At 47.8% G+C, this 22,631-nt stretch overlaps 1 protein-coding gene across 1 annotated transcript in view; it reads right to left on the reverse strand.

Annotated features, from left to right (window-relative positions):
• EPG5 (ectopic P-granules 5 autophagy tethering factor) overlaps positions 1-22,631 on the reverse strand; it is an 82,567-nt gene that overhangs the window by 8,833 nt on the left and 51,103 nt on the right. Inside the window, 14 exon segments of the mRNA XM_048504315.1 lie at positions 703-925; positions 3,278-3,520; positions 5,519-5,600; positions 5,603-5,653; positions 6,938-7,147; positions 8,234-8,419; positions 11,580-11,755; positions 13,736-13,839; positions 15,873-15,948; positions 16,359-16,566; positions 17,208-17,365; positions 18,897-19,110; positions 21,727-21,921; positions 22,358-22,514. Of these exon segments, the coding sequence (XP_048360272.1) occupies positions 703-925; positions 3,278-3,520; positions 5,519-5,600; positions 5,603-5,653; positions 6,938-7,147; positions 8,234-8,419; positions 11,580-11,755; positions 13,736-13,839; positions 15,873-15,948; positions 16,359-16,566; positions 17,208-17,365; positions 18,897-19,110; positions 21,727-21,921; positions 22,358-22,514 (2,283 nt within the window).

The raw sequence follows: 22,631 nt of genomic DNA on the forward strand, positions 1-22,631 counted from the left end.
TGAAAAATCTGAGTTTTCTCAATCTTTCCCTCCCTCTGCCCACAACAGACACCTTGTGAGGTAGGTGGGGCTGAGAGAGGAATATGCTGCCACGGGAGGTGGTGATGGCCACTAACCTGGATAGCTTTAAAAGGGGGACAGATTTAGGGAGGAGACGTCAATCTATGGCTACCAATCTTGATCCTCTTTGATCTGAGATTGCCAAATGCCTTAGCACAGACCAGGTGCTCAGGAGCAGCAGCGGCAGGGCCATTGCTTTCCTGCATCCTGCATGTAGCCCAGGCTCCCAAAGGCACCTTGGTGGGCCATTGCCAGTAGCAGAGTGCTGGACTGGATGGACTCTGGTCTGATCCAGCAGGCTCGTTCTTATGTTCTCCTTAGAGTTCTGAGAGGATTCCATGACGCATTAGCCCAGAGGTCACCCAGCAGGGAGTGCAGGGAGGTGTGGAAGCACATCTGGTTCTACCAGATAAGCCTCTGCCACTCCAGGTGGGTGGAGGAGTGGGGAATCAAACCCGGCTCTCCAGATTAGAATCCACCTGCTCTTAATCACTACACCACGCTGGAGGAAAAGAGAAGGAAGCGGAAGAGGAGGAGAGCAGCAGGAACAGGAGGAGTTATTTGGATTTATACCCCACTTTTCTCAATTGCCAGAAGCCTCGAAGCAGCTGATCGAACCCCTTTCCCCAAAACGCCCGATACCTGGGATACACCTCCTCCAGCCACTTGCTCAGAGTCAGCAGCACCCTCATCTCGTTGGCCAAGGTCTGCTCGGCGTTCAGCCGCTGCAGCGTGAAGACGTAGAGGGTCAGGTAGCTCCCCAAGGAAAGGCACTCCTGCAGGAAGTCTTCGGCGGTGAGCGGCCTCGAGACCTGCAAGGCAGCTACGATGGGGCCCCACCCCAAGCCCTGGCTGAGCGGAGAGTCTGCAGACAGAAGGATCACCCGTGAGGCTGCCTGGAACTGAACCGTGGTCAGAATTGACTACTCAGGCTGGCAGCCGCCCTCCAGGATCTCAAATGGGGTTTTTTTCTCATCACCTCCTGCCGGGCTCGCCAGTTTAAGCGGAGATGGTCCAGGAATCGAACCTGCCGAGCGCTCTCCATAGAGCAAACCAAAGAGCTCCTTCTCTTCCACTGAGCCCTGGTGCCTCCTCCGTGAACATGAAATGGCCTTCTACTGAATCTCAGCACAGTTGGCTCAACTGCCCACACTGACAGGGACTCAAGGGAATTGAAGGGCCAGAGTTTGACACAACCCTGTTTTGACTCTGTGTATTGAAATACAATTTAATTTTTTATTAATGAAAAAGATATGTATAAACTGGCCCCTGCCTGGTGGATCTCCCTTCCTCCGGCTGTCCGGGCCCTGCGGGATCTTGGCGAGTTTCGCAGGGCCTGAAAGACCAAATTGTTCCACCGGGCTTTTGGAGTGACCGGCTGCTTAGGCGGCGCCCTCCCCCCCTTCTGGTGGCCCCCTCTTTCAAGGTCCCCATAACATCTGAGGGACTTCACCGCCCTTCTCCCGGGGAGGGCTTTTTAGTTGGTCGGATGCTGGGATAGTATATTGGAACGCCGTAATGTGTTTTAATGAGGGTTTTGAACCCAAAATAGAGACGTGATTTGTTGTTGTTATATAGTTGTGACTTTGTTATGATTAAGAATTGTGCATCAGCTCTAGATTCTTCTCGGGAGGGCTACGTGATCTACAAACTAATAATGATGATGATGGTGGGGATGATGATGGGGATGATTATGACGACAACAACGCTAAGCATTGTTTTACTCAAGTCGGAAGCCCCCTAAAATCTGTAGATCGAGGGCTCTTCAAACTACTTATTTATGGCCCCCCCCAGATGTTCATGAACTACAATTCCCCATCAGCATCCTGCCACTTGGCCATGCTGTTGTTGTTTGTTATCTGTCATTCTAAATTTTGGAAAGGAAAACAATCATATACCTACATGAGCTATCTATTCCTAAAAAAAGAAAAATAACCTCCTCGAATATCCCTTATATGTCTTCCTATCTTAACTTACCATAATTTTCACCTATATATCTCTTAATGCAATACAGTATTCATATTTATATATTTACATTTCTATGTACTTTCAATCCACTTCTTTCAAATACACACTTTGCAGCTGGATGTTATTGTGCAGAATAGCAAAATCCACTTGCAAAGAACTGTGAAAGTGGATTGAAAGTGCATTATTCTGCATGTGCGGAAGGGGCCTAAGTCAGATACAACTTGACTGCACACTTCATCTATGCCTTTCTGCCGGCTGTCATCAGGAAGGAGGTCGAAGGAGGGCCTGAAAATGAGGTATACGTGTCCAGGGACATTCCCTCAGTTGTCAGCCCGGCGGCACCTCGGCTCCCCCCACAATTCTGAAATTCCATGCAAATGTTTATCAAGAGCTCTAAATGAACATTATATGTTTTGCCTAGATATGGGGAAAGTCACACACAGAGGGCCCCCTCCCCAGTCCAAAAGGAGGCACCTAAAATGACAAGCAAAAAGGATATGTGGAAGGCACCTGGAAATGACAAGCAAAAGGATAATATTATTAAATACGCCCATTGCCAAAAGTCCCATATATCGTTGGCACCAAAGGATTCCTCTGTATGATGAAGCTTGGCTTGTTCAGAGACTTATAGTAATGGTTTTTCCTCCCAAGTTAGAAGAATTTGGATTTATACCCCGTCTTTCTCTCCTTAAAGGAGACTCAAAGAGGCTTACAAACTCCTTTCCTTTCCTCTCACCACAATAGACACCTTGTGAGGTAGGTGGGGCTGAGAGAGCTCCAAAGAACTATGACTTGCCCAAGGTTACCCAGCAGGCTTCATGTGCAGGAGGGGGGAAACAAATCCAGTTCACCAGATAAGCCTCCTACCACTCAATGGAAGAGCGTGGGTAAATCAAATACCGTCTCTCCAGATTAGAGTCCACCTGCTCTTAACCACTACATGCTGGCTCTTGACAGGTAGACACCACCTGGCCCGTACCAGGGTTCTGAACTTGGAGCAACTGCACAGCCTGCACGCTTTTTTGTTCGGGAAAACTCCATTTTAGGGGAGAAGGTGCAACAGTTGAGTGGATATAGCTAATGGGCTTGGAGTATTGTGTGAATGTTAGATCCAGTACAATACCTCCCCCCCCCAGAGCTGCATTCCTCTCTTTACATTTACTCTGATGCAATAAACCGATTCCGGGAACCCTAAGTCTGGTTATTGGGAGGAGGCCGACGGGTGCTACAACATTCTTCTCTCGCTCACCTTCATTAAAATAGGCTGTGACACAGGCTTCCGTGGTCTCCACCATGTGTCGGACCGACGCCAGGCTCTGGCACGCAGCTATCAGGAGGGGCATCACCCCTAAGCCGTGCACGGAGGCCCCGATCCAGCTCCGCAAGGCAACTCGGAGAGACTCGGCCGTCGAAACGCTGGCGTTGTTTAGCATCATCAGGACCTCCGTGAAGAGGCTGCTTAATGCCAGGTGGCGAGCCTGCACGTCTGGGTCTGGAAACGAATAAAAGTTTGTGGGAAGGGGTCCCCGACCTTTTAGAGCCTTCGGGCACATCTGGAACTCAGCCATGGGGTGGTGGGCTCAGCAACAATACGGGTGCTACAAAATAGCTCCCACAGGAGGCGACTGGGGTTAAGCAATACCGAAAATATTCGGTAAAGTTCAGATTCGGCTTTATTCGGGTGTAAAATTATCGGTAAACCCAAATACAGTGGTGGGATCCACAAATTTTAGTAACAGGTTCCCATGGTGGTGGGATTCAAACAGTGGCGTGCTACCAGTGGGGCTACGGGCACGGCGGGGCGTACCGGGCATTCCAGGGCGTGGGCATTAATAATTCTCTTGTTACTGTAAAAAAACTCTTACTGTTAAAAAAAAGTGTACCTAATTTCCAGCTGGTATCTTTCTGTCCATAATTTAAACTCATTATAGCAAGTCCTATCGTCTACTGCCAACAGAAACAACTACTTCTCCTCTAACTGACTGCCTGTCAAATACTTAATACTTTCAAATACTTAATTTTGTTTCTAGAAATCAAAAGAAGGATACTTTCCTTAAACAAGGAACTTTACCGTATTTCTAAAACATGTTTTTAAAACAGCCCAACAGGGAGAATTATCCCGTTTTCTACCTTCGCTAACCAGCCACATAGAAAACAACAGGACTTTTAGGATTTTGACCTAATGGAATTTCTAACGGAAAAGCAGACCCAATTAGTAACCCCCTTTCGGCACACACAAATAATTAGTAACCCACTCTCGGGAACTGGTGAGAACCTGCTGGATCCCACCTCTGCCTGAATAAGTTGAATACCAGATCCGATATACCCAAATATACGGCTGCGACAAAATAGCTCCCACTAGAGGTGACACCAGTCATAAAAGGATTGCCGCAGCTTAACCTCAAGATATACCAAAAACAAAAAACGTGTTGAGGCTGGAAAATCAAATGGGAAACATTTCATTAACCGAACCTGCATTTTAATTATACCATTTTTTTTGCATGACTAAAGCTACATATGTTACATATTCTTTTCAAAATTAGTCATTCAGTATCGATGGTCAATAAGTATATATGTAATAAAATCAGACTAAACTATCTTATTGGATTGGGCTTTGATCTTGGTCCGATTTTATTGCAAATATGCTTAACGGCCATTGATATTTGATGGCTAATTTTGAAAAAAACATATCATGTATGTAGATTTAGCTGCACAAAAATTGGTATAATTAAAATGCACGTTCAATTATGTACAAAATAATAGCTTTGTCAAAGGCAGCATGTAAAAACAAATGATAATTCTCATATTCGTTTAGGACTATATTCTAATGCAGAAGCATACCATTTTCTAAACCGCTGCACCTGAACGGACCAAACTATCATCTTTATGTGGAACAGAATATAGAATATGCCAGTTGAGGATAATGCCATTGCTGGTTAGGTGGGAAAGCGAACTACCCCCAATGCTAGTTAAGATCCTCTTGGAGGATAAGAGCAACAGGTCGAGCTACCTTGGCTCTAGCGAAGTTTTTTTTTCTGGGGCAGTAAAGATCAGACATCTTACATCTAGCTTGGATAAATGACGCTGATTATAATGCCTTGTTCTGTATGTTTTCATCTTACCAGTATTGTTTGTTTAATGGTTTTCTACATAACTGGGTCAGTAGACCCCAATAAATTTACTGACTGGTTGACTGAAAGCTTCGTATCTGGTGAACGGAGCTTTGTTGAATGTATTGTTGAAGGCTTTCACAGCCGAATATTGCCATGGTTTAAGAGTTTCCTGACGTTGCTTGCTGGCATCTTCAGAGGATTTGAATCCTCTGAAGATGCCAGCCACAGATGCAGGCGAAACGTCAGGAGAGAATGCTGTTAGAACACGGCCATACAGCCCGGAAACCACACAGCACCCCCAGAGCTTTGTCTCTCGAAAGTTTGTACCCCAAAAATCTTATGGGTCATGCCCCCGGGGAATCCGCTGAAGAATCAACCTGGAGGGTTGAAGAGGATGACGTCATCGAGCAGCTTGCACATCTCCTGTTCCAGAACCGAGAGGCTGATTTTCCCGTTTTTGGTTCCAGGACACTGAGGAAGTGGACGGGTCTGGCTGGACGAGGGCTCGCACCCTGAGTGGCTGGGCGGCCCTGGGAAAAGTTAAGAAAAGGGCCGTGCCTCATCTGATTTCTAGATGCAGGGATGTGGAATGGTATGGCATGGCATGCAGTCGCGTAGATATAAAGGGGACATCCGGGGACAAACGCCCCGGGCGTCCCCCTGGTGAGTCATGGGGGGCGGCAAATCGCCCCCCCCCCACACTTCTGACCCCTCCCTTTTGGCAGGCCTTGGCTGATTGGGCCGAGTAAAAGGGGTTGAGCCAGCCAGGCTGGCCAACCTGGAGGCTGGGGCCTGGGCTGCCCAGAGCGGCCAGCCAGCCAGGCCTTGCCCCCTCCACTAAAGCTGAGGCTGCGCGGAGCAGCCAGACAGGCCCCGCCCACCCCCTGACTGGAGCCTGGGTTGCATGTCGGCTAGAGTGCGGGGGGGCCACCATTTTGCCCTGCTTCACCTCTGATGGTATGTTATGGAATAGTCCGATCAAGGGAGCTAAGCAGAGTCAGTGCTGGGATGGGGGTCATCACGGAGGGCTCTGCAGCCAGAGGCAAAGGCCAACCACCTCTCCTTTTCTTGCCTTGGAAAGCCCTTGCCTTGGAAACCCCTCACTGAAAATTGATATCAGTTGGCTGCAACTTGACAGCATATATGTGCATATATAACTGGCACAAAGCCTAGTGTAATGGCTAGAGTAGGGGTCCCCAAACTCTTGGAGAATGCAGGCACCTCTGGAATTCTGAAACACTACGGAACGCACGGCCACTAAAATGGATGTTTCAGGAGGCAGAGCCAGTCACAAAATGGCGGCCACAGTTTACCTTCAGTCACACAGAGAGGATCCTCGGGTTGTGACAGCAGCTGCTGCCAAAGCGAGATTCTTAAAAAGATGCGCAGCCAATCAAATCTCCAATGGCCAAACAGAATCTCTGCTGGGCAAAAGCTTACAAGCTCCTTTCCCTTCCTCTCCCCACAACAGACACCTTGTGAGGTATGTGGGGCTGAGAGAGTCCAGAGAGAACTGTGACTAGCCCAAGGTCACCCAGGTGGCATGTGTTGCACAAGCCAATCTGGTTCCCCAGATAAGCCTCAGCCACTCAGGTGGAGGAGCGGGGAATCAAACCCAGTTCTGCAGATTAGACTCCCCCTGTTCTCAACCACTACACCACACTGGCTCCTTAACTGGGCTGGTAATGATAGGACATTAGGGTGTTGGCGATTCACAGCACTGTCGTGAGTTGGAAGGGACTTGGCAGCACTTAACACACGCACACACAACCACAAGGATGCAGACTTGAACTTACAAGGTGCACGAGGCTGTCGGAAGAGGCGCCAAAGCCGGCAGCGACCTTCAGGAGCTTGACGATGAGCTCAGCTGCGGGTTCCTTGGCTAAGATGATGGTCGGTGGGTAGTGGCTGTTCAAGTAGCCGACAATGCTTTGATAGGACAAGATGCCGACAAAATGCCAGGGCAGGGAGCTGGTCTGGCCCAGGAGATTGAGCAGTGGGGACTCCTGAGGGTTCCAAACAAAAACAAACACCCTGTGAGGTGGGTAAGGGTGGGTGCGGGGCTGAGAGAGCTCCAAAGAACTGTGGCTAGCCCAGGGTCACCCAGCTGGCACGTGTTGGGAATGCACAAGCTAATCTGGTTCACCAGATAAGCCTCCACAGATCAAGCGGCATAGAGGAAGAAGGAGGAGGAGGAGAAGGAGGAGAGGAGAAGGAGAAGAAGAAGAGGGAGAAGGAGGAGGAGAGGAGAAGGAGAAGGAGAAGGAGAAGGAGAAGAAGGAGAAGAAGAAGAGGAAGAAGGAGGAGGAGGAGGAGGAGTTTAGATTTATATCCCCCTTTCTCTCCTGCAGGAGACTCAAAGGGGCTTGTAATCTCCTTGTCCTTCCACCCTCACAACAAACACCCTGTGAGGTAGGTGGGGCTGAGAGAGCTCCAAAGAACTGTGACTAGCCCAGGGTCACCCAGCTGGCACGTGTTGGGAATGCACAAGCTAATTTGGTTCACCAGATAAGCCTCCACAGATCAAGCGGCAGAGAGGAAGAAGAAGAGGAAGAGGAAGAAGAGGAAGAGGAAGAGGAAGAGGAAGAAGAGGAAGGAGAGGAAGAAGAGGAAGGAGAGGAAGGAGAAGGAGAAGAAGGAGAAGAAGGAGAAGGAGAAGAAGGAGAAGGAGAAGAAGAGGAGGAGGAGGAGAGCTTGATTTATATCCCCCTCTCCTCCTGGGCAGGAGACTCCAAGCGGGCTTACATAATCTCCCCCCCTTTGCCCTTCCCCCCTCACAACAAACACCCTGTGAGGTAGATGGGGCCGAGAGAGCTCTGAGAAGCTGTGACTAGCCCAAGGTCACCCAGCTGGCGTGTGTGGGAGTGCACTGGCTAATCTGAATTCCCCAGATAAGCCTCCACAACTCAGGCGGCAGAGCGGGGAATCAAACCCGGTTCCTCCAGATTAGAATGCACCTGCTCTTAACTACTACGCCACTGCTGCTTTTAGGAAAAGTTTTTAAAAAATCGATTGCCAAGCCTAAAGGACACCAGCAATGCCCACTGAGAAAAAAGGAAGCGTGGAATCCCTCTCCTTTTGGGGGAGGATACCTCTTTGGTTACCAGCTGCTGCTCCTTTGCCAGCAGGACCACCATGTACAGCAGGCACACGATCATACTGTGAGTCTCCGGAGGCGGGTGGGCATGCCAGGCGTTCGAGAGGACGCTCACCCAGTTGACTTCGCACAAGACGGAGCCCAGGAAGAGGAAACAGCTTTTCGGGCTGCCTCTTTCCACCTAGAAGAGCCGAGAAAACGTTCAGCGGCGCAATTCAGCTGCGAAACTGGGATCGTTTACGGAACGAGGGAAGCTTAGCCCTTGTTCTTGCTGAGGCACATGGTGTAGGGTTGCCAGACTCCAGGTGGGACCTGGAAATTACCGGTGACTTGGATTCAAGTCAAGAGGGACAGGGTCTTGAATCCTCCTTCAAGTTGAAGGTGGCAGGAAATGAGGAACAGACAACATGAGACGATCAACTGAATCAAGTAAGCCACGGTCCTCAATTTGAAGTAGGAGGAGGAGGAGGAGTTTGGATTTATACCCCTGGAGAAAATGGCTCCAGAGAGTGGACTTTATGACATCATACCTCAGTGAGGTGCATCTCCCAATCTCCTCCTTTGCCCTCCTTTGCTCTGCTCCTTTGCTCCCTTATTTTTTCCAATTCCATTCTTGTATATATATTGGTTATCCTTTAGGGAGGGAGTTCAGTCAAGCTCCTCTCCTTCTGGGGAGGTTTTAATGAATTGGGTTATGGGACGCCGTTATTATTGTTTTGACCGCTGTTTTAAATGGTTTTTAATGGTTTTTAATGGATTTTTAGTAAATATGGTCGCACAGTATTGTGACCCTTTGTTACACATTGTATGTCGCATTTTATTATTGTTGTGCATCACTTCCAGAGCCTCGGGATGGGGTTGTCTTGATAAATTTAAATAATAAATAAATAAATAAGAACATAAGAACAAGCCAGCTGAATCAGACCAGAGTCCATCTAGTCCAGATCTCTGCTACTCGCAGGGGCCCACCAGGTGCCTTTGGGAGCTCACGTGCAGGAGGAGAAAGCAAGGGCCTTCTGCTGCTACTGCTCCCAATCACCTGGTCTGTTAAGGCATTTGCAATCTCAGATCAAAGAGGATCAAGATTGGTAGCCATAAATCAACTTCTCCTCCATAAATCTGTCCAAGCCCCTTTTAAAGCTATCCAGGTTAGTGGCCATCACCACCTCCTGTGGCAGCATATTCCAAACACCAATCACACGCTATGAAGAAGTGTTTCCTTTTATTAGTCCTGCAATTCTTCCCCCCAAGCATTTTCAATGGATGCCCCTGGTTCTAGTATTGTGAGAAAGAGAGAAAAATTTCTCTCTGTCAACATTTTCTACCCCATGCATAATTTTATAGACTTCAATCATATCCCCCCTCAGCTGTCTCCTCTCCAAACTAAAGAGTCCCAAACTCTGCAGCCTCTCCTCATAGGGAAGGTGCTCCAGTCCCTCAATCATCCTTGTTGCCCTTCTCTGCACTTTTTCTATCTCCTCAATATCCTTTTTGAGATGCGGCGACCAGAACTGGACATGTGCATTCCAAGCGCTGGTCATGCACTACCTGCTTTATATAAGGGCATGACAATCTTTCATGACAAATAAATAAATCCCCAGGAATTTCCCAGCCTGGAGATGACAACCTCCTACCCTGGAGCCCTGATGTTTGTTTGTTTCACAGATTTTAATTTTGTTTTCATGCCTTGACCTGGATGGGCCAGGCTAGTCTGACCTCATTAGATTTCGGAAGCTAAGCAGGGCTGGCCCTGACTAGTATTTGGATGTGAGGCCATCGAGGAGGTACAGGGTTGCTATGAAGAGGCAGGAAATGGCAAACCACCTCTGAAGGTCTCTTGCCTTGAAAACCCTACAGGGTCACCGCAAGTGACGGTAAGCAAGTGGCGGTAAGTCATAATAAGTCACGGTAAGTCACTGTACGTCTCGACGGCACCTTCCACCAATTTTTGTAAGCTGCCTGGGGTATACATGGAAGTATAAAAATAGCTTAAATAAATTAAATAAATGGGGAAAGGGGTCTCTAAGGAAAATGCTTTTCCTTGCACTCATGATGCACAGGTGAGATCACTAAAAAACCTCCCTCGGTAGAGTTCTGAGATCCTAAGAGGACACCTGAATCTGTCCTCTACTGAATCAAACCCCTGGCCCATCAAGGGCAGGATTGTCTACTCAGACTGGCAGTAGCTCTCCTTGGTCCTGAATCAGACCCTTGGTCCATGAAGGTCACTATTGTTCCATTTCCACAGGAAGGTCCCGTTTCCTTCAGATACAGGATGACCATCCCCTGCCAGCATCATGCTGGCAGGGTATGATGGGAACTGTAGTCCATAACATCTGGAGGGCCGCGAGTTTGACACCTATGGTCTACTCAGACTGGCAAAAGCTCTCCTTGGTCCTGAATCAAACCCCTGGTCCATCAAGGGCAGGATTGTCTACTTAGACTGGCAAAAGCTCTCCTTGGTCCTGAATCAGACCCTTGGTCCATCAAGGTCAGTATTGTCTACTCAGACGGGCAGTAGCTCTCCTTGGTGCTGAATCAGACCCTTGGTCCATGAAGGTCACTATTGTCTACTCAGATTGGGAGAAGCTGTCCTTGGTCCTGAATCAGACCCTTGGTCCATCAAGGTCAGTATTGTCTACTCAGACTGGCAGTAGCTCTCCTTGGTGCTGAATCAGACCCTTGGTCCATGAAGGTCACTATTGTCTACTCAGATTGGGAGAAGCTGTCCTTGGTCCTGAATCAGACCCTTGGTCCATCAAGGTCAGTATTGTCTACTCAGACTGGCAGTAGCTCTCCTTGGTGCTGAATCAGGCCCTTAAGAACATAAGAACAAGCCAGCTGGATCAAGCCTTGGTCCATCAAGGTCAGTATTGTCTACTCAGACTGGCAGCACCTCTCCAGCGTCTCACAGAGAGGTCTTGAACAGCACTCACCGCCTTTTAACTGAAGATTCCCCCAGTTGAACTTGAGATTTCCTGCTAGCTAAGCAGAGGCTCTTCCACTGAGCCAGAGCCCCTCCCCATGAGAGAAGCGGCAGTTTCTCAGACAGACATAATAGGGCTGTCTAAGATTTAGAAGTTAACTTTGGCTCCTTCCGCACATGCAGAATAATGCACTTTCAATGCACTTTGCAGCTGGATTTTACTGTGCAGAATAGCCAAATCCACTTGCAAACAATTGGGGAAAGTGGACTGAAAACGCATTATTCTGCATGTGCGGAAGGGGCCTTTGAGTGGTGCCCCAAAGGGAACCAGGAACCATACGGACAGCCAAACTCCCCCTCTTCCATTTTCTCGCTCTGAATTTCACAGCCTTGCATATCAACACCTGCCTCTTACTTTAAAAAACTCTTCCATAAGTTGTTGGTCGGGGTGCATTTCCTTCCAAGGAAGGCGCGCAAACTCGGTGTGCAGCGTGTAGAGAATGTGCTCGGGCATTTTCGGGGCCGTGCAGGTTTGGCAATAGTGCATCAGGTGGAGCCAAAGCGTCCCCTGATGGCCAGGCAGCAGCTTATCTAGATCAACAAGGAAAGGACAGGTGAGAAAGAAAGAAAGGAATGCAGCTCCAGACCCCGCAAAAATCCTAACTGAATTAGGTAGTGCTGGAGGACTCCAGAGTTCGCACCATCTGAAAAGCCTAAAAGTGCCGTCTTATCTCTAGAGCAGGGGTCTTCAAACTATGGCCCTCCAGATGTTCCTAGACTACAATTCCCATCAGCCCTACCACTTGGCCATGCTGGCAGGGGCTGATGGGAATTGTAGCCCATGAACATCTGGAGGGCCGTAGTTTGAAGAACCCTGCTCTAGAACAATTAAAAAAAAACTTTAAAATCAAGTTTACAGTTATAAATGATTAAACAAGAACAAAATCAGAGAAAAAGGAAAAAATAAGAATACAAACAATAAGAAAAAGAAGGAAGCAAAAGAGAAGAAAGCAACATTTCCTACATACATGTCTTTAAATGAAATTGGCTTCCTACTGGAGTTCTAATTTACTTAAATAATTAATATAGTTTGGTTACATTTCATTACAGATCCGCCCCCCCCCCCCAAAAATATTCATCTTAAATAAGTTAATTCGCTTTTCATCTCATCACAGATCCCCCGAAAAATATTCATCTTATTTGTTTATTTCCATTTATATCCCACTGTCTCTCCAAAAATATTCGAGCAAAAAGATTGCTTGAATATTAATATGTTTGTATAATACTTTAACTACAAATGCTTTAACCTGGGACAGTTTTCTTTTCATACCTTCTGGGGACTCCTTTTAGAATAGTCCCGCTCCAAATATTGCAATATTGCGAACTGAGCAAGAAATATTTTTATTCTTGTTCTCTTTTCAAACAAACAGTTAACGGGGGTCTCAAATCTTAACAATTTTTCCAAAGCGATGGAGAACATCTCACAATTTCTTTCCTGGCCTACTTCACTGGTGCAGGTAGGAAAAAGCCGACAGGGGAAGAGGGTACCAGACTGAATTTAGTAATAAGGATAGAGGAATCTTTGGCTTCCTCTACCCAATAGCGGCAGACTCAGTTCTTCTGCACTTGCATAGGTAGAAAACTTTCCAGGCAAGCACAGAGCAGCACAGGCTGAAGGGGGACTATGGCCCCTTCCGCACACGCAAAATAATGCGCTTTCAAACCACTTTCACAACTGTTTGCAAATGGATTTTGCCATTCCGCACAGCTTCAAAGAGCACTGAAAGCAGTTTGAAAGAGCATTATTCTGCATGCGCGGAATGAGCCTATGAGAAAGAAATTGATTTTTGCCGGAAATGGTCACACTGTCTGGGCTGGGGAGAACCTCTTATCCCGCCCCTGCCCACCCCCCCGCCCCCGACCAAGGAATTCAAAAATCACTCGGAGCAAAACTTAGGTCTCTTCCGCCCATGCAGAATAATGCACTTTTAGTCCACTTTCACAACCGTTTGCAAGTGGATGTTGCTATTCCACCCAGCTGCAAAGTGCATCGAAAGAGAAAAATGATGACGTAGTTCCAAGTTTATGTCAAAGTTAAAGTGTATATACGTATAATAGAAATTTGTCTTTAAGCTTGGAATGAAGTCAAGAAAGAAGAAGGATGGTTATACAAAATTGGGAATTAATTTGAGACTCAAGTTTAAGATTGTAACAATGAGGAAGCAAAATACGTTAATATCTGTTACATTAGAATATGGATGAAATGAAAAATATGTGAGTTATGGGTTTTTTTGAATTTTGAAATTTTGAAACTAATAAAGATTTATACTGGGGGGAAAAAGGGAATTATTCTGCATGTGCGGAAGCAGCCTTAGTGCAAATGCAAAAGAAATAAATACAATCATAGAATCAGGGAATTATAGGATCACAGAGTTGGAAGAGAACACAAGGGCCAACTAGTCCGACCACCTGCCATGCAGGTGCCTTCCAGATAGCTGTTCCGGGGAAATATTAATAGTCCAGGCCTCAGGGACCAGATATTTATGGCTGCTAAATTGGGGACTTTCCAACCTTTAAAGCTTTCGTGTAGAACTCCAATGCTGTCTGCAAATAACCGCACCATCTGGGAAGCGGCAGGAGCGTCACTCTCCAGCCACGGATAGCAGGGCTGCTTGCTGAAGGTAAAAAGACAAAAAAGAAAAGGAAAAGATTTAAGCGCAGAGCCCCTTTCCACAGGCTTTCCTGGGCCCCACTGGTGTCTGAGGGGCAAACTAATAAGAGCACCTAAATCCACCTCACGAGGAGTTAGGCCATTTGTCCTTCCGGCTCAGAACTGTCTGTTCAGGAATTTCTCCAGATGCGCAAGGCCTCAGAGTAGCTGACAAAAATGCCTTTTTTTCAAAATGGGGCCAAAGGCACCTGGTGGGCCACTGTGAGTAGCAGAGAGCTGGACTAGATGGGCTCTGGTCTGATCCAGCGGGCTTGTTCTTATGTTCTTATGACTTTTGCTCTTGCAGTTCCGCATTCTGATCTTTTTTTGTACACAAATTCAATTCTGTTCTGACAATTCTGCTGGCTTCTGCCCCAGTACAGGTATAAAATTTGGAAAGCTAGCCCTACAAGGAAAAGCTAAGGGACTTGAAGAAGGAGGAGGACGAGGTGAAGAGGAGGAGTTTGGATTTATGCCCCACCTTTCTCTCCTGTAAGGAGACTCAAGGTAGCTTACAAGCTCCTTTCCCTTCCTCTCCCCACAGCAGACACCTTGTGAGAGAGGCGGGGCTGAGAGAGTTCTGAGAGTAAATAAATGTAAATAAATAAATAAATAAAAGTAAATAAAATGATGGGATGGATCTAGACAACGTAGAAGTGAGGTAAATAGGGAACACTCATGGCCTGGAGAGGACTGAAGTTAGAAATCAGGCAAATCAAATTCACCTAGTGAGGTGCCCTGTCTGCTCAATCGTTACCAGAAGAAAAAAAAAGGAGGAGGAGGAGGAGGAGGAGTTTGGATTTATACCCCACCTTTCCCTCCTGTAAGGAGACTCAAGGCGGCTTACAAATTCCTTTCCCTTCCTCTCCCCACAACAGACACCTTGTGAGGGAGGTGGGGCTGAGAGAGTCCTGAGAGAACTGTGACTAGCCCAAGGTCACCCAGCAGGAATCTAGGAGTGCGGAAACACATCTGATTCACCAGATAAGCCTCAGACACTCAGGTGGAGGAGTGGGGATTCAAACCTGGTTCTCCAGATTAGAATCCACCTGCTCTTAACCACTACACCACGTTGACGTTTGGCGTGGAGGAGACTGGGGGTGGGAGAAACGGGATGTGATTGCTTTCTTGTATTCAAAAGGCTGTCTCTTGGAGGAGGGCAGGGAGCTGTTCCTGTTGGCAGCAGAGGTTAGCACTCGCAACGACGGGTTTAAATTATGGACAGAAAGATAACGTTTGGATATTAGGAAAATAAATTACAGTGAGAGTAGTTCAGCAGTGGAATTGGCTGCCTAGAGAGGTCGTGAGATCCCCTAACTGGCAGTGTTCAGGCAGCGGCTGGACGACTATTTGTTAGGGATGCTTTAGGTTGATGCTGTAGGGAGCAGCAGGTTGGACTAGAGGGCCTGCCTGGCCCCTTCCAGCTCTATGATTCCTCACAAGCCCCAGTCTCTGTACGTCATCCCCCCCAACCTTCTGCAAAGGTAGGGCAGGTAGGAACCAGATTGGGCTTTTGGGGTGGGGGCACCCTGCCCTCTGAGGCATTCTTGGTGCCTACCCTACCCTACCCTAGGAGCAGCAGTGGCGTAGGAGGTTAAGAGCTCGTGTATCTAATCTGGAGGAACCGGGTTTGATTCCCAGCTCTGCCGCCTGAGCTGTGGAGGCTTATCTGGGGAATTCAAAATCCAAACTCTTCTTCTTCTTCTCTTTCAAGCACCCAGGCCAAAACATTTCCTCTTACCCAGAGAATCGATGTGCAATCGATTTGCTTTACAGAAATTTTTTTTAAGCTGCTGAGTCTGGCCGGCTTGTAAAAACCATTCATTAACCGCAAAGGTTCTCGGGCCCGTCGTGTTTTAATTTATGTCCTCGTTACTTACAAAAAGCCAGAAGCAGGTTCTCCAAAAAGACGGCACGGAATTTTTTAAAACAAAGCAAAGCGGGTGAACAAACGGTCCGCAACAGACTCGCCACGGAAAGCTCAAACATTTCCCGTACCTCGCATCTTCCTGCTGCAGCACCTGAATCCAAGGCGCAAAGAGCTGGGTGACGACCGAATGCAGCGACTGCAGAGCTGAAAAACAAAACCCGTCTCACACCAATGCACAAGGAGGTAAAAATAAAGGGATGGGAGGGATGAGGGGAGATGAGGGGAGAAGGGACAGGAGTTTGTCAGCCCCTTTGAGTCTTCTATAGGAGAGAAAGGGGGGATATAAATCCAACTCTTCTTCTTCTTCGGAGGTGTTTAAACAGCGGCCGGATGGTCATCTGTCAGGAGTGCTTTGATTGTTTTATGAAGCTGTTTTGTCTCATGTTTGTCTGTCCAGCCCCACATCACAGCAGTTCTCCAAGTTGCCAACCCTTCTGCCTGAACCCTTCTGCCTGAGGTCTTTCTAAGTGAAGGTACTGGGGAGAGAACCTGCATAGCCTCTGCACACAAGACACATTCCCTACTGCCGAGACCGGCACCAGGTGCCATTTTACCTGCCAGGATGTCGCCACTGCCCACCGGCTCCTGCGCCAAGCTGGCGGCTTCGGAGTCGACGAGCCGGTTGACGAGATACTCCATGAAGCGCTTCACTTGGGCGATGTAGGGGGCCCACTTCGAAAACAAGCCAAAGGTCTGGAAATCTCGGGAAGACAAGCGCAGCCTGAGGAAGAACTTGGAGAGCCACTCCACAGTCTCCACAACCTGTGGGGAGAAGAGGAGGAGAAGAACAGAAAAGAAGAGTTTAGGTTTATATCCCCCCTTTCTCTCCTGTAAGGAGACTCCAAGGGGCTGACAATCTCCTTTCCCTCCCCCCCCCCTCGGCCCACAACAAACACCCTGTGAAATAGGTGGGGCTGAGAGAGCTCCGAAGAACTGTGACTAGCCCAAGGTCACCCAGCTGGTGTGTGTTGGGGTGCACAAGCTACTCTGGTTCACCAGATAAGGCTCCACAGCTCAAGCGGCAGAGCGGGGAATCAAACCCGGTTCCTCCAGATTAGAGTGCACCTGCAATTAACTACAACACCAGAACTTGGGAATGGCACATCTTTGAGGCCCACAATTTCCAAAGCCGCTATTGGCCATCCTCTGGGACATGCTAGGACAGTGGTGGCAAACCTTTGGCACTCCAGATGTTATGGACTGCAATTCCCATCAGCCCCTGCCAGCATAGCCAATTGACCATGCTGGCAGGGGCTGATAGGAATTGTAGTCCATAACATCTGGAGTGCCAAAGGTTCGCCATCACTGCGCTAGGATCTGGAAGGCGGAATGTCAGCAAGAACCAAAACGGACTGATTCTCAAGATGGCCACACTACAACAGCGTGGACAGATCAGAACTCACCTGTTCCGTCGAGAGAAGCGTCTCTGCGGAAGTGGACAATGCTGCTCTTTCCGTGGCCGCCTCTTCCCTACCATCTTTTTTGGGTGCCTTGCGGGAGCAGCCCAAGGCTTTGAGGGACGCCTTCCAGCAGTCAGGGCACAGGAGCTGATCTGAGGAACCTGCAGGTAAAAACCCGGATCGTTTTAACACGGAATCCTGTTCAGCAAAAATACAGCACAGATTCATATCAGACACTATAACTGGAGCTGGGTATTACTTTGTGATTCCACATTAGTTCAAAACACACAGACAAAACATGATACTGGCTGCTGAATGCAGGGAGGAGGAGGAGGAGGAGGAGGAGGAGGAGATGGAGACAACGACGACTTTGGATTTATACCCCACCTTTCTCTCCTGTAAGGAGACTCAAGGTGGCTTACAAGCTCCTTTCCCTTCCTCTCCCCACAACATAAGAACATAAGAAAGAGCCTGCTGGATCAGACCAGAGTCCATCTAGTCCAGCTCTCTGCTACTCGCAGTGGCCCACCAGGTGCCTTTGGGAGATCACCTGCAGGATGCGAAACCAATGGTCTTCTGCTGCTTCTGCTCCCGATCACCTGGTCTGTCAAGGCATTTGCAATCTCAGATCAAAGGGTCTGTTAAGGCATTTGCAATCTCAGATCAACAGACACCTTGACAGGTAGGTGGGGCTGAGAGAGTTCAGAGAAAAACTGTGACCAGCCCAAGGTCACCTAGAAGGAATGTAGGAGCGCGGGAACAAATCCAGGTCACCAGATAAGCCTCCGCCACTCAGGGGGAGGAATGGGGAATCATACCCGGTTCTCCAGATTAGAATCCACCCGCTCTTAACCACTACGCCACGCTGGAAGGGAGGAAAGAACCCAAGTTCCTAACCCGAAAGGCTCCTAGAAATGTTTCAAAGTAAACAGGCAATGCCTGTGGAAATCACTGGCTGAGTAAGATTTTCAGTGGTCAAAATCCAGGCCCACAATATCTTTGTCTTTTGTTCACACGTAGAGCAAAAGCAGAATAAAATGTACCCAAAAGTTACAGACCTGTACTAAAAAAATTAAAAAGGGGGGGGGGGTGACCCCACACTTCTCAGTTTCTGAACTTTTACAACATGAACCAGAATCGTGCTTTTCTCAGCAACGAAATGGAAACCTTTTTTTTTGGTTGGATTCTGTTTTGGACCCAAAACACAGGTACCAGCAAACCTCTGCCTGCTGGGAAAATCTGCAGTCAGCAGCCACAGAGAGGTCATTCAAGAAGAAGAGTCCCACCTGGGACAAGACTGCAAGTAAAGGTGCTTTGCCTGCCCACCCCCACTTGATCTTCGCTGCTCAGAAATCTCAGAATCTTTTGTAAGGAGACTCAAAGGGGCTGACAATCTCCTTTCCCTTCCCCCCCCCCCTCACAACAAACACCCTGTGAGGTAGGTGGGGCTGAGAGTGACTAACCCAAGGTCACCCAGCTGGCGTGTGTGAGTGCACAAGCTACTCTGGTTCACCAGGTAAGCCTCCACAGCTCAAGCTGCAGAGCGGGGAATCAAACCCAGTTCCTCCAGATTAGAGTGCACCTGCAATTAATTACTACACCAGAAGTTGGGAATGGCACATCTTTGAGACAGGGATGGTGGCCCATAAGCCGCTGGCGGAAGGACAGACCAAAGGCCCTCGGGGGACTTACTTTGCATCAGCAGCTGCAGGAAGCTGCTGTAGTGGTCGGGAAACTGATACCGCAAGAGGCAGGTCCAATGCTTGCAGAAGAGGTTGAAAGGCATCGAAATGTCTTCCTCGGGTTCAAAGCCGCAGGTCTTGAGCGCCAAGTGAACTGACTCCAGGAGCCTGGTGCGCTCTGACAGAGAGGGTTTCGAACTCTGCAACCACTGCGGGAGATCAAACTGCCGGCGGAGAAGAAAACAGCATTTGAGCAAACAGAGGCCCCTTCCGCACACACAAAATAATGCGTTTTCAAACCACGTTCACGACTGTTTGCAAGTGGATTTTGCTACTCCGCACAGCTTCAATGAGCACTGAAAGCAGTTTGAAAGTGCATTATTCTGCATGTGCGGAATGAGCCAGAGTGTGGTCGCAGCGAGTGTAAAAAATCAGGAGGAGGAGGAGTTTGGATTTATACCCGACCCACCCCCAATTTCTTTCCTGTAAGGAGACCCAAAGGAACTTGAGTCTCCCCTCTGCCTTTTGGCATGCGGTTTGTTCATTTGATTCCAGTCTCACTGAGCTGGATGCTTTGGAGCTAGACACCTTAGGGTCTCTTGTGTATAATGGTTGTGACCACAGTGGCTGAGGAAGACTAGTAAGCTGAAAGTATTGAGACTTTCCCGGGTCAATACTACCACTCACCATCCATTGAACATAATCTATCTATCCCTCTATCCATCCATCCATCCATCCATCCATCCATCCATCCATCCATCCATCCATCCATCCATCCATCCATCCATCCATCCATCCATCCATCCATCCATCCACCAGTGTGCAACGGAGAATCAGGGAAAATGTGCAGAATATTAAATTAGGACGTTGCACACCAGTATTGCATGAATGGCATTCATATATATATATGAATCATTGTATGTACACGTTAGATGAGTGAATTGAATTTATGCATATTTACTTGTGAGCACAGTAAATATATATTTAAAGCAGCAGTGGTGTAGTAGTTAAGAGCAGGGGCATTCTAATCTGAAGGAACCGGGTTTGATTCCCTGCTCTGCCGCCTGAGCTGTGGAGGCTGATCTGGGGAATTCAGATTAGCCTGTGCACTCCCACACATGCCAGCTGGGTGACCTTGGGCTAGTCACAGATTTCGGGCGCTCTCTCAGCCCCACCTACCTCACAGGGTGTTTGTTGTGAGGGGGGAAGGAGATTGTAAGCCCCTTTGAGTCATAATCATAAATACAATTCACTCATCTAACAAGGAATACATACAATGATTCATATTGTTTATCTATAAATCTTAATACTATTATTATTTATTATTTATTTAACTTAATATACCGCCCCATCCCCGAAGGGCTCTGGGCGGTGTACAACATAAAAACCATACATAAAATCAACATATAGAACTTCCATAAATATGATAAAAACTTATCTAAACCTATGAAATACTATATAGGTTAATATATTACAAAGTCTGAAGAAATATTAACATCATCCTTTGCCTTTTTTGTGCTTACAGATGAGTCATATAGACTTCGAATTCATATTCAGTGTACTGGCTGAGTATATACGAATGCCGTTCATGCAGCACTGGTGTTCCCCATCATCCATAAATGCCTGTATCATCATCACAACTAACTGTGGTTCCACCTATGTACGTGTGGAGCTTATTCATTGAAGAGGAGTCCAGACAGGAACCGGATATTTGAAATCCTTCCTATATCAACGCTGGATTTGCAAGGAAGTTATCTCCTTTCATACAGAGACTCTTGCAGTTTAGATTGGGTGTTGTGGATTTTCTGGTTGATGGAGCCGTGTTCATTAGTAGTATTTTCTCTTTCTGATCGTTAGCTGCTCAGCATCTGTGGCTGGAATCTTCAGAGGATGCCAGCCACAGATGCAGGCGAAACGTCAGGAGAGAATGCTGCTAGAACACGGCCATACAGCCCGGAAACCACACAGCACCCCAGAGATTCCAGCTGTGAAAGCCTTCGACGATACATAGTCCTAGTGCTGTTTGTGGGATCCCTTGTTTGTGTTTTTATGTATTATTTTGTGCGTTATGTATGTGATTCTGTTATCCAGGCTATATGTGGTGTTGATGTTTAGAAGTTTGAGTGTATTCTACAAACTTTTTAATCATTTTCATTAAAGATAGGTATTAGCCCAAGGTCACCCAGCACGCTTCATGTGGAGAGGGTGGGGAACCAAACTCGGTTCTCCAGATTAGAATCCACCACTCCTGACCGGTTCTCTATAGGTTACCACTGATTTTAATCTGGAATGCTTATTTTAATGCACCATCTTTCACGGTTTAAGAAGAAGAGTTTGGATTTATATCCCCCCTTTCTCTCCTGCAGGAGACTCAAAGGGGCTGACAATCTCCTTGCCCTTCCCCCCTCACAACAAACACCCTGTGAGGTAGGTGGGGCTGAGAGAGCTCCGAGAAGCTGTGACTAGCCCAAGGTCATCCAGCTGGCGTGTGTGGGAGTGTACAGGCTAATCTGAATTGCCCAGATAAGCCTCCACAGCTCAGGCGGCAGAGCTGGGAATCAAACCTGGTTCCTCCAGATTAGATACATGAGCTCTTAACCTCCTACGCCACTGCTGCCCCTTAATAATTACATTATTAAATGTAATATATCAAGTTTGTTGCAGTTTTAAAGCTTCAATTATTATATAACATTGTTGAGAGCCACTCTGAGCCCTTCCAGTGGGGGCGTGTGGCGGACAGGATATCAATATAATCAGCCTATCCGGGGATTTCGGGAAAGAAAGAAATCCAGGCAAACGTGACGCCGCTGTCACAAGGGGTGCATTGAAGAACTTCTTGCCTTCGTGAGCAGCATGAAAATGACGTCGCTGTTGTCGTCACTAAGGAACAAGACCACTTGTTCGTAAAGGTCCACGAACTCGTCCGGGGAGGCGACAGGAGTGAAGTAAGGCGACAGGAGGTTACAGAGCCTGCGGTTCTTCAGAATGGTCTGGAGCAGGGGCCGGCATTCGGATTTGCTTCCTGCCACAAACACCTGGAAGAGGAGACAGGAGAGGAAACATTTGGCGAAGGTAGTGCAGGTTTCCACGTGGGCTTTTCACTCTCTGTGGTATTTGAGTGGCTAAGCAGCAGGCTTCTGCTACGACAGAGTCCCCTTTGCCCAACTCACCCTCATCAAAGTGTTTTGTGGCTATAAGCTCCGCCTCGTCTAGGGTTTCAGAAAGAATAAAGGAATAAAAATAAGTTGGAGGTAGGGAAAAAAGATTCTGAAATGTCTGGCAGAGGCAGCAGAAAAGGGAATCTAAGTGCAGAGATGTTCATAGACTGCAAGTCCTATCAGCCATGCCACTTGGCCATGCTGGCAGGGGCTGATGAGAATTGTAGTCCATGAACATCTGGAGAGCCATAATTTGCAGACCCCTGCTCTAGAACCTGCAAAGCACACGGAACCCCAACCCAGATCAACTCACTTGGCCAAGGATCTCGATGCAGGAGCTGAAGAATTGCCTCGTGGGTGGGTGGCGCTGCGTCTCGTCACTCACAAAACCTGCCACTGCGAAAAACAGACTGATCCCGACTCTGTGGATCCCAGGCACGGGCTGGCTCTTATAGAGATTGATTAAAGCTCTGCAGAAAAATGGTGGGCGGGGGAGAGACAGATTAACAAAGAGAGCCAGCGGCGTGTTGTGGTTAATAGCAACTGGACTCTGATCTGGAGAATCGGGGGGTTTTCCGCACTCCTCC

This window comes from Sphaerodactylus townsendi, linkage group LG07, assembly GCF_021028975.2.
Source record: "Sphaerodactylus townsendi isolate TG3544 linkage group LG07, MPM_Stown_v2.3, whole genome shotgun sequence".
Lineage (NCBI taxonomy): Eukaryota > Metazoa > Chordata > Lepidosauria > Squamata > Sphaerodactylidae > Sphaerodactylus > Sphaerodactylus townsendi.